Below are 15,297 nucleotides of genomic sequence, written 5' to 3'. Positions count from 1 at the left end.
AATGACATTGTTCTCATAATCCATTACAAACAGTGACAGCCTCAGAGACCAATAGCAGAGCTTAGCAAGAATTGGATTTTTTCATTAAACTTTGGTGTGTTTAAAAACTCGTCAACACTGGTACTTCCAGAAAGTGCAGAAACTTTGAGCTTTCTCTCTCCTACTGTTCCTAGCAATTTCCTCAAAAAAGTCAGCATTTTAAATTCTTTAAATACAAGACTTTACAATTAGCATTATAAATATCACCTGCTAATATTTGATGGAGCTGAAAACACCACAAGCTTTAATAAGATAAATCTTAGAAGGCTTTGGGGATTTTTGAAACAATACCTCCCTTTCAACACCTACACATGATTGTGACAGTCAAAAGCGTTACCGCAAGGTCACAGAAGGTCATTGGTGGCAGAGGCAGGACTAATTAACTTGCTCATCTAACTTCTAGCATTGGCTCCTCTCTCCCTTTAATATAGATGTTAGTTTCTCTCAGCACCAATCACATAATTATTCTGTTGACTAGTGTTAAGTACCGCAAGCTTTAAATCAAATCTTGATTTGAATTATTCATAGAGCAAAGCATACGCAGGTATCAACAGCTGTTTTCTATAGGATAGGAAACTGATTACAAAAAAAAGACAGATTGAAGCATATTACCTGACTCCGAAAAGCCACATTATGCTGCAATGACGTATTTGCAAGGCAAGATCCTCCCGAGGAAGACTCTAGCCCAAAACAAGCAGACAGGAACATGCTTCACTTCTAATCTGTGATCACAAAAATAAGCATCTGCTTAGAAGACAACGCATGCAAAGGGAGCCTGCTGTAATGCAGAAATGGGAGTCCATCTCCTGCCTTTGTCTCCTAGAAAGAAATTTCTGGGCATACGCAAAGGAAAACGAACATTTGGGAATCCTTTCCCACATTAACCAACTTTATCTATTTTGGACCTCTCCATTGGTGTCTTGAAGAGAAAAAAAAAGAATTCGAAATATGAATCACTGCAGAAATGCCAGCTATTGTCACTACCTACAGTCTCTACTGACAAAAAAAAGCTCGGCTTAAATGGCACTGACAGGCGATGGTGTCCCAAAGAGACTTCAGGCTGGTGAAGAGCCATGTCTGGGGTGATGCTATATAGAGTCTGACGAGAAGAGATTGTACATCTTCCCAAGAAAAATAGGATTCAAAATTCTCATTGGATCTGCTTCTTCCTTGTGTTTTTTTTCTTACTGGCAAAAGTCAAAGGGAATTAACATGCTGTATGGGGAGGTAAGCTGGGTTTGCAGCCTGTGATACCACTGGGAGAGCACAGAAGACAGGAACTGTTAGGAAGACGGCTGCAAGCTAAGCCAGCTCTGCCTCACCTGGGACACACACCACATCTCAAACATCACACAGGACTGGATTATCCGGGTCAGGTGTGGAGGACAACATAAGCCATTAGTCACAACATAAGAGCTGAGTTCCAAGGGATCAGGTTCTCTCATGCCAAATATCCCAACATTACACAGCGAGAGGTATTCAAGTTGTCCAAACCAAGGTGTTTTGTCCAGGCAGTGGTCCCAACAGGCTCCTCTTGTGGTCTGCAAGGATAGCTCAGCCCTCCATGTCACGATTTGGTTCACCACAGTTAAGCTTCTGCCCTGTGCCTGCCACTAAAACCATCTCCCCTTCCCTTGGGACCACCTGAGGCTAAACTGGCTAACTAGGAGTGAATAACTGCCAGCATAATGTTCTGATAAGTCTCTAAAAGTAGTTTCAGATCCATTTCTGGATTTATTAAATTTGAGCAAGCAGGGAAAGAATTGGCAGATAGCAAGAATATAAAATACAAGGTGGCATTGCTTTGGAGTACAGCAGCTCAAAAGGATGGGGGACCGTACACAGATTATGACTAATATCTTCACCTCCAGCCATTCAAGACTAGGACCAACTCTCTGCTCACCAAATATAACTAGCACAGAAACATTTTGGTCTTCTGTGGGGTTTTCTTTTTCTATTTTATAAAGCAAACATGAGGCTTCATTTCTTTTCCCCAACACCTTGACATATATTGCAAGATATCATAAAGCAGATCTGAGTAAAATATGTGAGCAGGACAGCATGTGATATTCAATATCTCAAGTGATATTTCAGGCCCTTCAGGAAGTACCTCTGGATCTGTACACATTTATCTCCTTCCTGCACACACCCTTAGGTCATTACGTGCAGCTGTGATTTCATAGTGATGAGAAAAAGACTTACAGCCTGGAGACTACCTGGTGCCTGAAGGATCTTATTTCTGTGAAAAATTTGGAGAGGAAGCTTCTAAAATTAAGACATGATCACGTGGGCCAATGTCTTTTGCAGAAAGACCAGGATAGCTAGGTTCTCCTTACAAAAGGCTACAGTATTAGACATTGCCAAAGTTGCACAAAGCTTCCTTGATGAGTCAGAGGTAACAAATGCCTCCAGAACGCACACAACTTGTGTGAGCACAAAGAGATTTTTCAGGAGAATAAAGACAAATTCACATGTTTGAAAATTACAAGTCACCACTGCTTTAGTATTAATATTAAAGAGGGGAGTTATTTGCTTCACATTGGCAGATATTAATTAGGCTTAAGGCCAGATTAACTGGCTTCACATTACATAAACCAAGAATAAAGAATTGACTCATTTTAATCAAACCCTTCCTGTTCACCTTGACTAGGCCTAATCAGAAGCAAGGCTGTTTACAGCTAATGCCTAGTAGTCACTGAATAAATAAATAAATAAAATCAAGAACTTCCCAATCAGTATCACCTTATCCTGTGTTTGTACGTCTTATATGTATACATACAACTCCACCCCACATACCAACAATTTCCATCCAAAACAAATTCCACATACAGCCATGCAAAACGCACATCACCAGCTCTCCCAACGTTAAACTTTCAGCTGTCTCACCAACAGACTTTGCCTGCGCAAACGTCCTCTTACCGATGGAGGAAAGCAAGCCTGGCACTGCAGGAACCAGTACTGCTGGGGATGCAGCAGCCGGGCACAGCCTCAGGGGGAGCGGAGTATTTGCTGCAGGGTTGAGCTGCCTGTGCCGTGGGCTGGCTATGTCTCCTAAGAAACCAGGATTTACAGGTTTCCCTTAGTACAAATAATACAAGTACGGCAAATTACACTAAGTTGGTTTTTTTTATTTGCTAACAAACATCTTGCCAATTTGACTGTGATATACATATGCAAACTGTTGAGAGACTGAACTTGTTTGCTAAGGAGCTAGATAGGAGGAGATGAGGTTGAAAGCTCCTACCAAAAATGTAATGTAACTCTTTTGTTAGTAAACAGATTCGCCTATATAGCTTTCAAATGTTAACATGGCTGTAAATGCTGGATCTACAAAACAGAATTTTACTTTGATAGCAAAGAATTTAGCCTTTGCTTTTGTTGGAGCTACAAAACTGAACTATGGAGACTTGTGTTCTTGCCAGTGCAGTGGCACTAACACTGCAGCAGTCTGTGTTGGTGGTGGACTTAACCTGAAGCAGAGAGTGAAGCAGCAATACCATACATACCACTCATTTGGGCATGCTTAGAGGTACCTAAATGACTTTGGAACTAAGTGGGTAAGAGTTAAGCTCTTTAAGCAGCTAAATTCCATTAAAAAAAACAGGACTTACATTTTTAGCCCCTTGGGATATCTCCCTATGTTTTTTATGCACAGTGTAATGCAGATTCCTTGAATCAGGGTTAGTTTCCTCCACAGCTACACAGGTGAAAACAGATTTTACCACTACACCTCCAGAAGTATTTGAGTGCCACTAAAATTTAATTTTACCCAGGGTGGTACTGAAATTTATTTGGATTCATACACCTTTTTGAATTTTCATAATGTACAAGCATTCTGAGAGATGCCAGTTATGATTCAAGGTGAAATTGCTCTCCTAGGTTTTCAAAATCCAATCTATTCATTATAGCTATTTAGAGCATTTTTCTGTGCAAGTCTAATGGCATGAGCACATTATGTTGAATTACTATTACGCCACATCAATTGAATTAACTTCTGAAGTCAGTCTACATCCCAAATTACAATCTTATTCTGCTTGAAATTCATTTAAAAACCACAGGACTTAATATTTCTTACAACGCCTGAATGCTAAAAGCTTATATTCATTGCCTTTAAGTAGCTCCAATGAAAACTGAATTGTAGGCTGGCAGGGAGGAAAAAAAAAAAAAAAAGGCAGCGAGGGCTATGATTTATAGGTGCTCTATCAGTGCGAGTTTTCTTTTGGAAGTGAACAGCCATATTAAAAAAGATCAAAACAGACCTGACTAGTGAAGGAAACCAATCTTTTCTCCAGCGCACAAGTCAAAACAAGTCCTTTCAAAATCTGTTCAGAAAGAACAACAGGATTGAATTTACCACACATCCCTGGGCCAGCAGCGACAGCGTGTCATCTGCTGGAGTGGCCTTGGCAGACAGCTACCAAAGCTCTTGACATACATCACCCTCTAATTCCTTTGGTGAAATCAGATGCTGGAGGATGACTGATATGCTTGCTTTGAAAAGAGATAGCACCAAGTTCAACCCAGCATCCTTAGTCAAGCACTCCCTTTATTCATCTGCTCACATCTGAATGTGGAGAGTCATTATTGGAGACTGATAAAGGTACACAACTTCAAAACTTGATTTGTAGGAGGATGTTGGGAAATTTATTCTGACCTGGCAGCAAAACACATTAGGATGTGGAGCTAAACTGGAGTTCAAACTATATGCTGTCACATATTCTGAACCTACTAAATCATGACAAACATATCTCCTTATTTTCTGATACTCTGAAATCTCTAAAAAGGGGAAAAAAAAAAAAAAAAAAAAAAAAGGCCTCCAAATTGCACATCCTAGTTAATTCTTTGGTTGTAATGGAGATAAACAGTTTATCACAAAAGATTCAGTTTTTGAGGTAGGGATCTGAAGTTATACAGCTAAAGAAAGAAATGCCAAAATTATTGTAAAGTACTATGTATATTATGTAAAGTTACCTCTAGCAAACATTGCAAAACAGGGTTTCAGACCTGATCTTGAATAAGGCACTGAGTTTGAGGAAATGAGATCAAGGGACTGCTTACACTTACTGTTCCTTTTGCATCCAGTAGCCTGTTGGACCAGAGCTTAAAATTAACTCACCCAGAAGACAACCCCAGGCTTTCACTCCTTCTAAATGACCATCTTTATTCTTATAATAGCAATAGATGATAATGTCTTGCATTTGCTGTGGGCCTGGCTGAGAGCCTACAGTATTTAATCAAAGTAACATTTTATTGGTATGGGATCAACTGTTGATATACACAAAGTCCTAATTTCTACTTATTTGTATCTAGTGACTGTAATCAATAAGTAAAATTAATTTTATTTATTCACTTTTTGAAGCCAACATGCCTCACATGAGAAGCAGCACCATCCAAAAAAAGATAAAATGCTTCACTGCTGAGAGCTGCTACAACTCCTCTTTGAGGGCTGCCGCTTCAAAGAAGAAAAGCCTGGTGCCTTGGGCAGCCCCAATGATGCACTGAAGGCTGGGAATATGACATGTGAAATTGCTCTCAGATGGCTAACTGCAAGTCTTACTATCTGCAGGCAAGGCAAGACTTTAGTGTTGTTGAAAAGCAACTATTTTTGTTCTAAAATTTTTTAAATGGTTACTAGAGGTTACGAAAAGCACTTGGTGCAGACTAACTATACCTAATCTAGAAAATGCTCCGTGACATGGATTTCATATAATTGATATTCACAATATGGCCCAACCACACACGTTCTTCTCTTGTCTTTGTGGATGCATCTATACTCTTCTTCTGTGCTCCCACTGCATCCCTATTCCTCTAGTGGGAAATTAAAACCATCAGTCCTAGATGCTGCATTCTGTAGTTCAGACTACAGGTATGAAACAATCTTCTCTAGGATTATCAAACACTGACATTTAGAGTGGTTTGCTTTTGCACATGTGCATTCATGTCTGTAACAAAAGGAAAAGCTTCCTTTTATCACTCAATGATTATCAAATGTATTCTGAATGCTTTCTGAAGTCCATCCCACTGAGATGCTTCTAAGAACAGTATTTACAACCGCACTGTCAGAGGCAAACATTCAATCTGCAAGAGCCAGACTGGTGAGCAGCTGGCTTTAAAGCTCCTCTTAAAAAGCTTTGGTATTAGGGTGTTGTTGTAAGCTGATACTGGAGTCTAATAATTTCCCTTTAATAACCATTTTGAACCAACACAGAATGAGTAGCTTTGAAAGGTCTTTGTGACTGGCATCAATCAGGAAAGAATCAAACAGAAATAGTAACTCTGACCCCACTTGACTGGGTTTTTGCAACGGAAACATCAATTCACCTGTAACTAGCATGAAGCAGGTTGTCTCAGTGAAACATGTTAAGGGATGGGGCTGTGAAACAAAGGCCGGTGGGATGTACTCATGAAGTTCATACTGAATATTAAGATGGTGAATCGTCTAAAGTCTCATTAAAATGTTTCTGCCCTCACAACTTAAAGGAAAACCTCAAGAAATGAGGTCGCAGACAGACTCAAACATTCTGTTTGCCCAAATTTGTCGACAAATATTTTGAGATTTTTTTTCTCAGATGTTTCTTTTGCTGGTTGCCACTGAGGTATGTCGCGGTTTAACCCCAGCCAGCAACTAAGCACCATGCAGCCGCTCACTCACTCCCCACCCATCCAGTGGGATGGTGGAGAAAATCGGGAGAAGAAGCAAAACCCATGGGTTGAGATAAGAACAGTTTAATAGAACAGAAAAGCAGCAGCTGATAATGATAATGATAACACTAATAAAATGACAACAGTAATAATAAAAGGATTGGAATGTACAAATGATGCGCAGTGCAATTACTCACCACCTGCCGACCCACACCCAGCTAGTCCCTGAGCGGCGATCCCCTGCCCCCACTCCCCCCCAGTTTATACACTAGATGTGATGTCACATGCTATGGAATACCCCGTTGGCCAGTTTGGATCAGCTGCCCTGGCTCTGTCCTGTGCCAACTTCTTGTGCCCCTCCAGCTTTCTCGCTGGCTGGGCATGAGAAGCTGAAAAATCCTTGACTTAGTCTAAACACTACTGAGCAACAACTGAAAACATCAGTGTTATCAACATTCTTCGCATACTGAACTCAAAACATAGCACCGTACCAGCTACTAGGAAGACAATTAACTCTTTCCCAGCTGAAACCAGGACAAGGTGTTAATTCTGAAACTAGTAATACATTTAAACAACAAGAATGAATTCAAGTTCAAGGAAAGGTGCTATTTTCATTATTTCATGTTTTTCTTATGAACCAGATTCTTGGAGCCATGCAAAACCAGCAGAATCTCACTTTTAAAGGGGAAACTCAGAATGACTAGCTTTAGAGCCCTATTAAAAAAACTAAAACAAAACAAACCCCCCAAAACTAGAAATTATCAACTTCAAAGGAACTCAAGTAAGAATACAAACTAAAAACACAACAAAGCATTTGGCTTCTAAGTTAAAGAATTTTATTTTGGAAGCTTAATTTTGACTGTAGGGAACAGCAATATTTCAGTCAGTTCAGTGTCTATGATGCTTTCCCCAGCCAGTTTTACAGATTTGAGAGCAAAATCGAATAATGCAGTTCATACAAGATTTATTTCTGCCTCTTGCATTAACACCTACCATTGAAAACCTCATCAGCAGACATCAGGAAGTGAGGAGGTTAAGGACAATTGTATTATCAATTTTAAATAAATTGAGCGTGTCTACCTTTTAAAGATGTTCAAAGTACCAAGAAAAAAGAAGAGCATAACAATGCCAGGAAGATATATGTGCTCCTGCAAAACTTGATGTAGGCTCACCTTACCATACTGTTTGTTACATGCTGACTTTCTTTCATTCCTTGAGTTCTGTGAGTGGCAGCAAAAGGAAACACACGACTCCTACCGACCGTTGAGCTGTCTGTTGGTGCCTCCCCAGTCGGGGATTTTGCTTGTTCCCTTTGCTGTCCACAAACAACCTGAGGAAATGCAGCAGTGCAAACAGGGAATGGGAAACAGGGAACAGAGACAAGGAGACAGGCTGAGGCTTGGTGGAGTTTTTGATTTCCTTTACGCAACAATCTGTTGGGATTTTCTCAGCATAACAATTGTTTTTTCCTAAGCACATTGGTGACAGCAAGAGCAGAAAAGCAAGCCTAGTGGGCCATGACTGCAAGGCTTCTGACCAATGAGTCAAGAAACATGACTCAACTTGCTGTGTCAGCTTAGACAGTTACTCCTGCCCAGTTTTTCTGGCTGCACAATGGGAAAATGGGGCTAATAATCTTCATTAATAAAACAAAGCATGAGTCTAAGAGAAGAATAAAAGTAGTCAGGGGAATGATATGATACAGAAAAGCAGTATCCAAAGAAACTGGGATTTCAGGAAAACTTCTTTTTACTGTCATCCACAGATCTAGCAACTCACCAAGGAATAAAAGATATTTTGCAGTTAAAACCAGAACAGATACATTCACTGAATCACTTATCCCTTGTGATACGTGTTTCCTTTACAAAGTTTTCGCTTAAAAAATAAAAAAAGGAATATACATCATCTGATTTCATTTTAAAAAAGGATGCTATATTCTTATCTACTGTTTTCTAATTGCATGAAAGGATAGATACACACTAACTTCTATTCATTAACTTTAATCAAAAGAATTCTTGGCTGTTTCATTTAAGGCGGAATTAATCAAGCAAGGTTGGCTCTGAAATTACAGTCTCTAGACTGCGGAACAATTAATTTCGAGTTTTGCCCTGCAACAGGTCCCTGATGAAATACTAAATTAATAGATTGCAACAGGGCATTTTGGATAGGTAATTTTAAATATAATTTAGGTGTTTCTCTTAACATGTATAGGCAAAACCTTTGTGTAAACTTGCATGTTATTTTTCCAAACCTCTATGGAATTATAAGATATTGCTCAAAAGACTTTATATTAGATGAACAAACACCAAACCAAAAGTGTTTATATTGCAACTACGTATCACACCAGAGATCAAAGACTTCTCACACAAAAATGGTACACATAATGTGCTTTCCTACCAACAAGGTATTGTGAAGCTTTTGGTTGTTAAGCACTTGTAGCAGCTACGATAAATAAAAGAACCTAATGTTTTACATAAATTTGCATTTATTGTGATTTTAAGTCACAATCCTCATAATCTGGGGCTCTCTGGAGCCTTCTACTCCAAGTAATTTCATCTCCATTATGATGAAATATGCTGACTTCTAATCTCAACCTGAAGTAAGGTAACTCTACATGACAATCTTAAAACAAAGCAAACCCTACAGCCATCCCCCCTGACTCTAGTTGCCTTGAAAGGTACCACAAACCGCCCTGCTGTCCTCAGCAGTTCTGTTGTGGCAAGAATCCGAGAGGTGATGCGTAGGAAAAAACAAACTCTTCCTAAACTGTCCTGCAAAGGATGTTTCAGACAAATCTTTTTATAATAAGGCGCAAGGAAAATTTCCCTGACTAAAGCCAAAGTGAGTCAAATAAAACAACAGTTTAGATATCTGCACTAGAACCAGCTCTCTGATTGTTGTACATTTAGTTAATTGGAAGAGTAGTTTTGCTCCTACAATGACTCCCAGTCTATCTGCTTCATTTTCCCAGATCAGACTGAGAGCTGCAATTTAGTTTGACGTAAAGGAAAGACCCTGCAAGGCCATTTCAGTAACAAACTGCTAATTCCAGCAAATAATCTAGTCAGGCTGTCTGACTGAAACGACAGCTTAAGTTGTCTTATCCCTCACACAGGTGTACACTGGGAGTTTGAATGTTAATTTGTTATGTGCATACTTAAAAAAGAAAAACCAGTAAATTAAAAAAAGAAACTGCTGTTGCTCAGAGGTGACCTGTGGAAAGCACTGGACTAACCAAAGCTGTGCTATCCCACTTCAATCCAAAAAGTTCAGGAAAAACAACATGAAGTCACAGCCTATTCAAGAGTATAAATACCTAATGTAAAAATTGGAAGAGCAGAGTAATTTCTTTGTCATCCACCACCGGGATGACAGCTCTACTAACGGTCTTACAATATAGCATATTTGTTCAGTATCGGACTGATATTTGCCAGGCTGTCATCTATTTTTAGTCAATAAAGTCAGCTCAGACATTGGATAAGAATATACATTTTTGTTGGCCTGGAAGCTGTGCTTTCCTTTTTCTAAAAATGCTGTATTAGCTCATTAGCTCTTGACTAACCAGGTGGAACAACCAAATAAGCTTTTATACCATACTACAGCTATAACAACACATCACCTGCGAGGCTTGAAAGAGACTGCAAAGGGTTTTCAGCAAATCAAGGTACAGGATCAGGTATGAAAGCCAACTGAATACAAGCCATGTTTCTGCTTGTTACCAAGGTCCAATGCCCTCACCATTTACCTGTCAAATTCCCACGAGAAACGTGCTATGGTCAAAAGGCCAAGAAACCTCATTCCTTACAGAAGCAATCCATCCATTTACTACTTTCTGGTTAGCCCACTGAAGTGTGCTCAAGGTTCATACCAGATTGAAAGCCACAAGGCAGTAACAGCCAGTATTTTAAATAGAACTGGTGCCTGTGCCATCTTCCACTATCGCAGTTTCTCTGCCTGCCAAATACTTTCTCAGTATAACTCAAGATGCGCTTTGAGCCTTCAGAGCATTACATGATTTTGGAAACCATCTCTACTTAGGCGGTTTCTCTTACTCTTCACCAAGGAGGCTGCAGCTACGTTAGCTGAAACTCTCCAGCCATTGGCAAAGCCAGAGCAAACCACTGCAAAATAGATAGTGAAAACAAAATACCATGATTAGAGATCCAGACATAAGGGGGTTTTGATCAGCTTGTTGCATCGAATTCCTCATGGCAAGGATGGTAACATTTGCTTGGCTCCTTGTCCTCTTTATCTAACTTTCCCTTAGCCACAGGGGATCTTCAGTTTGTCCAACACTGAGCGGTCAGGATTATTGAGTGGCATGGCCAAGTGCGCTATCTGGCATATGGCAAAACATATTCACACGAACAGTGGTCATATATTATTATTATTATCATCATCTTCGGAAAATATACAGGTAATAAATTTTTAATGACTTAATTTAGTTAAAATAGATACAATTTAATTTTAAGCTAAAAGCTGGCTATATAGAGAGCTATAAGTACTATATGACCATGATCAAAGCATCACTATACACAACAGTTTTAACATTTAGAAACATTACAATAAAATGTGTAAGTAAATCAATGAAAGGTCAGAAAGATTAAGGGATTAAATTTCTTACTGGTACAAAAATATGCAAATTGACTACTAGACTGGAATGTGGCCATGCCTTTATGCCCTCTATAGAGGACATGAAACAAACAAAAAAATAGATTACATTTTGTGCTACATGTAAGACAGCCTCACATCAAAAGTCAGTGGGAGGATGTTTTATTGGTAGATCAAAGAAAAGGTGAAGTATGTAGAAAAAAATCTAAAACATGCAAGAAAAGATTCCAGTTGGAAGCAATCTACTTTTATATTAATTTCTCTAAACCTCTACTTAATGCTACTTTGGCTCTACAAAGAATACACTTCTTAATGACTTGCATGATCAGGTAATCCCCATGAGGCTACAATACAGTTGCGGGGTATATGGTTTAGTCTTTGTTCACGCCTCTTCTTCTTTCCCAAAACCCTACCTCCTGCCCCTGGGCTGCAACAACGCATGTGTTAACATATAAAGACCTAATGTGTGATAGGAGTCAAAATCATGCCATCCACATGGCACTGTAGAACAAGCAAAAAACCCCAAACCCTCATAAACTCAATAACCTTGCCCACAATAAAATTAATTTTTAAAATTAATTGAAAGAAAAAATACATTCAGAAAGCTGGGCTACAAAATAAAGCTCAAAGATGCCTAAATATCGCTTTCCTTCTGTCATGAGATATTTAGATATAGTAACTATGATAAAATAGTAAATCTTCAGCTAACAAATTGCATTTAAAGTAGCAATTTTTTCTTTTAGTCTTGTCTTGCACAGAGACCATCTGTCTACAGTGAACATTTACCTCACCCACAACCTTTCCCCCTTAAATAAATGTACCTCCTATGAATATCTCTGAAGAGAAGCTTTTTTTCCTAGACTAAGATTAATTTTTTTTAAGGCATGTTTCATTACTTTGCAATCTATTGCTGCCATCTCCTGTGTTAAATGAGGCAGCAAGTAACTTGATACTCACAAGCAGGCTATTTAACTTTGACCATATGGGAATGGTTTCTCTTGGTCAAGCACAGAGTACTCCACCTAAATACACCACAGAAGCCTGTTAAAAAGTTGGCATTACCTCTAAGTGACTCCGCCGTTCTGCAATCACTCGTTCATCCTTGTTTCCAAAGAGCTTCTTTGGAGGGAATTCTAAAGTGGCGAGCTGGAAGACATTAAAGGATGAATCGGCATGAGAAGCAACAAGCTCAAATGAGAAAATTCTCTTTAAACTACGAAGCAACTGGGAAGAAGAAAATGCCAAATATTCATGAGCTACACTATATGCTATTAGTAGAAATGTCTAATGTGATATTTGCTGACATTATTACAATCTGGTCTGTAGTACTGCTAAGATAACAATGCATTTTGTCATGAGAGACAGAAAGCAAATTTAGGAATTAGACTGCCACCATTTGCCCACATAAAGATTACAAAGTTGCAAACTGAATTTGATGTGATAGCACCAACTAAAAAGTAAGAAAGACCTCTTCACGAATTCTGTGTATCTTAAAAGATTGCATTCAGTCTCTTAAAAACTGTGGTCTCCTATCGTACTGTTGTGTAATTTGTCTTTTCTTATGTTGTATCATAAATGTAAGATCATTGGATCTAAGAACTATCACTGAAGTTATAGTCTGGAAGATGGTATTGCTGGACTCCAGCTGACACCTGAGACACCTTTTGTTGTGCCTTGAACTACGACTTCTTCCTTCACAGCAGGGACAGACTAAGACCATGTACATCCGCTGCGATGGCAGCTAAGATGATGGGAAGTGGGACTTCTTGAGCTGTAACTCAAGTGAAGCTCAATCACGTTCAAATGTGTGTCCACACTGGAAGCTCACAGCTTTAATTTCTGAAGAGAATCCACATGAGCAGGCAAAATCCCATTTATCACACTGAAAATGAAAACAAGGCAGCAGCACAACTCCTAAAAACAACTATTCAGATTTGTTGTTTTACGAGTTCTTCCACAGAGGTGTTCAAAGCTCATTTCTTCTCCATCTTCTCATTTCTTTTTCATCCTGTAGGAAGTGTGGCAAGCTAAAGTGGTAAGGGAGAGAGTGAGGGAACTGTCTTCCTTTCTTGTACACCAACAAATAAAATGCTTGAACAAATTCCAGCCAGCTATATCTGGAAAACGCACAAAAGACTCAACAGTTGGTAACAAGTACCAATGAACTTGGTCTGCTAAGCCACTGCTGCTCGGAATGATGCACAAGAAAGCAAGTCCTCTCCACATAGTTTACACTTGAAGGCACATCAAAACCGATTTCTTCCCAGCTCACACTGTACGAGACAGAAATATGCAACCACCCATTGGCATTGCTGGAGTTGTTTTGGAGGCGAAAGCCCTGTGTAAAAATGCCTCCTGCATGAATTCCCCTGGCTATTTGATGATATTGAACTAATAAACATGATGCATTATTTTCAAGTATATCAGCACATACAGGACTGTAGAGAATTTATGGCTGGTTACAAGGAGCAGCATTATACTGCATTAAAGGAGGAGCTTCATTATTAACATTGCATGTAAGCATCTTTAAAAAACAGGAATTCTGCAATACAAATAATTTATTCCCATTCTCTCGTTCAACTCTAACTTGGATAATTTTAAAGAAACGCCTAGACATCTTCAAATGAGTGACATAAAGTGATGTGGGACATCAGAGAAGATGGAAGAGATGTCTGCTCTGCATCATTCTCACCAGTATGCCCCAATTATATTCCTCAAACTTCTCCAATCATATTCTTCTCGGTGCACCTGCTTCTTCATGTTGGCAGGACAAGCAGTACACAACCAAACAACACCCTATAATTAATGTCCTTGGGACTTACTTTCACTGCATTACTCACTGCTTAACCTATACAGGATTGTAAGTGCTAATATTTTCAAGGACTTCAAAATCCCACCCCTGCAGAAATTACATTTTATTAAATAGCATTGCATCATGCCACTGCCAGAAACAAGCAAGGTAAAACTACTACTACCACAATCCCCTCCTGGCCCTAGGGAGATTTTTATATTTATTTGCTAATAAATACTTTCATCATAGAATTTCAAAATAGTGTCTGCTAAAAACAATTTGCACAAATAAAAAAAACTACTGCTACAATGTCCTCAAACATACTCTGTAGAGTCAAAGCAAGGTATTATAGCTAAAATCAGGAATGATTTATTTCTCTAAATTAAGTTTGATTTTAACAGGCATTTGGGGACTGATTCTACAAAACTTTGGGATGGGCAAGTTGTTTTCCTAATCTGTTAGCTTTCTGGATACATCTTAGGAGAAAAACAGTTAAATTTTCTAAAGTCAGTAAGTTTTGCTAAACTCATTCAAACCAAAGTAGCTACTCACATTCATTTTAACATTTCTAAACTCCCAAATCACTATGCTGCACAAATCTTTGAAACAAAGCCAACAAAAGTCCACTATTACAGTCATGAATTTAATATGCAAGAGAAAGGCCTCGGACAGTAAATTTGGCTCTGAAATGTTCAAAGTCACAACACATACCTAAATGAAAATCATAATTCCATTGCTGGTCAAGACCTGGATCTAAATACTTTGGACTTCGAGAACTATAATAAAAACCTCCATCCAGATCAGAAACCAGTGCCAAACTATACTTGGCACACATATATACGTTACTTACGTTTGCAATACACATATGTGTGTACAGAATATACCTATGCATACATATATGTAACTTGGAAGGATTTTGCATCCTGCAGAGGGTATGTTACAAAGGACTCATCGTCTACTGCAGTCACCATCTCTAGAGGGCTGGATGCAGAAGGCGCACGATCTCAGCCATGCTGGAACGTTTCTGTGTCCCACGGTTTTCCAAAGCTCCTCTGGCTCCTCTTTTAGCCAAATGATTGTCAGATGTCCATCTCACAAATAAAAACCAGATACCATTTCTGTCACACAACAGATGACCACCCAAATACATGACAGAAAAACCTTCAGCCGCAGATTTCCTAATCGCTTCAGCAACTCTCAGAAGCCCTGAATTA

General features: G+C 39.0%; 1 protein-coding gene across 11 annotated transcripts in view; it reads right to left on the bottom strand.

Annotated features, from left to right (window-relative positions):
* The window catches only part of KIF16B (kinesin family member 16B), a 153,131-nt gene that overhangs the window by 10,039 nt on the left and 127,795 nt on the right, over nt 1–15,297 (bottom strand). For 5 of the 11 annotated variants that reach the window (XM_069787537.1, XM_069787530.1, XM_069787534.1 and 2 more), the window contains 2 exons: nt 12,355–12,438; nt 7,835–8,011 (listed from right to left, as the gene is read on the bottom strand). In XM_069787537.1, coding sequence (XP_069643638.1) covers nt 7,850–8,011; nt 12,355–12,438 — 246 coding nt within the window. In that variant the 3' untranslated portion in view covers nt 7,835–7,849. Of the gene's footprint in view, nt 1–651; nt 762–2,958; nt 3,091–7,834; nt 8,012–12,354; nt 12,439–15,297 lie in introns of those variants that run through there. The other 6 variants (XR_011325465.1, XM_069787538.1, XM_069787532.1 and 3 more) reach the window with 3 other exon arrangements.

This window comes from Haliaeetus albicilla, chromosome 7 (genome assembly GCF_947461875.1).
Source record: "Haliaeetus albicilla chromosome 7, bHalAlb1.1, whole genome shotgun sequence".
NCBI classification, from domain to species: domain Eukaryota; kingdom Metazoa; phylum Chordata; class Aves; order Accipitriformes; family Accipitridae; genus Haliaeetus; species Haliaeetus albicilla.
This window is presented reverse-complemented; position numbering and strand designations above follow the sequence as displayed.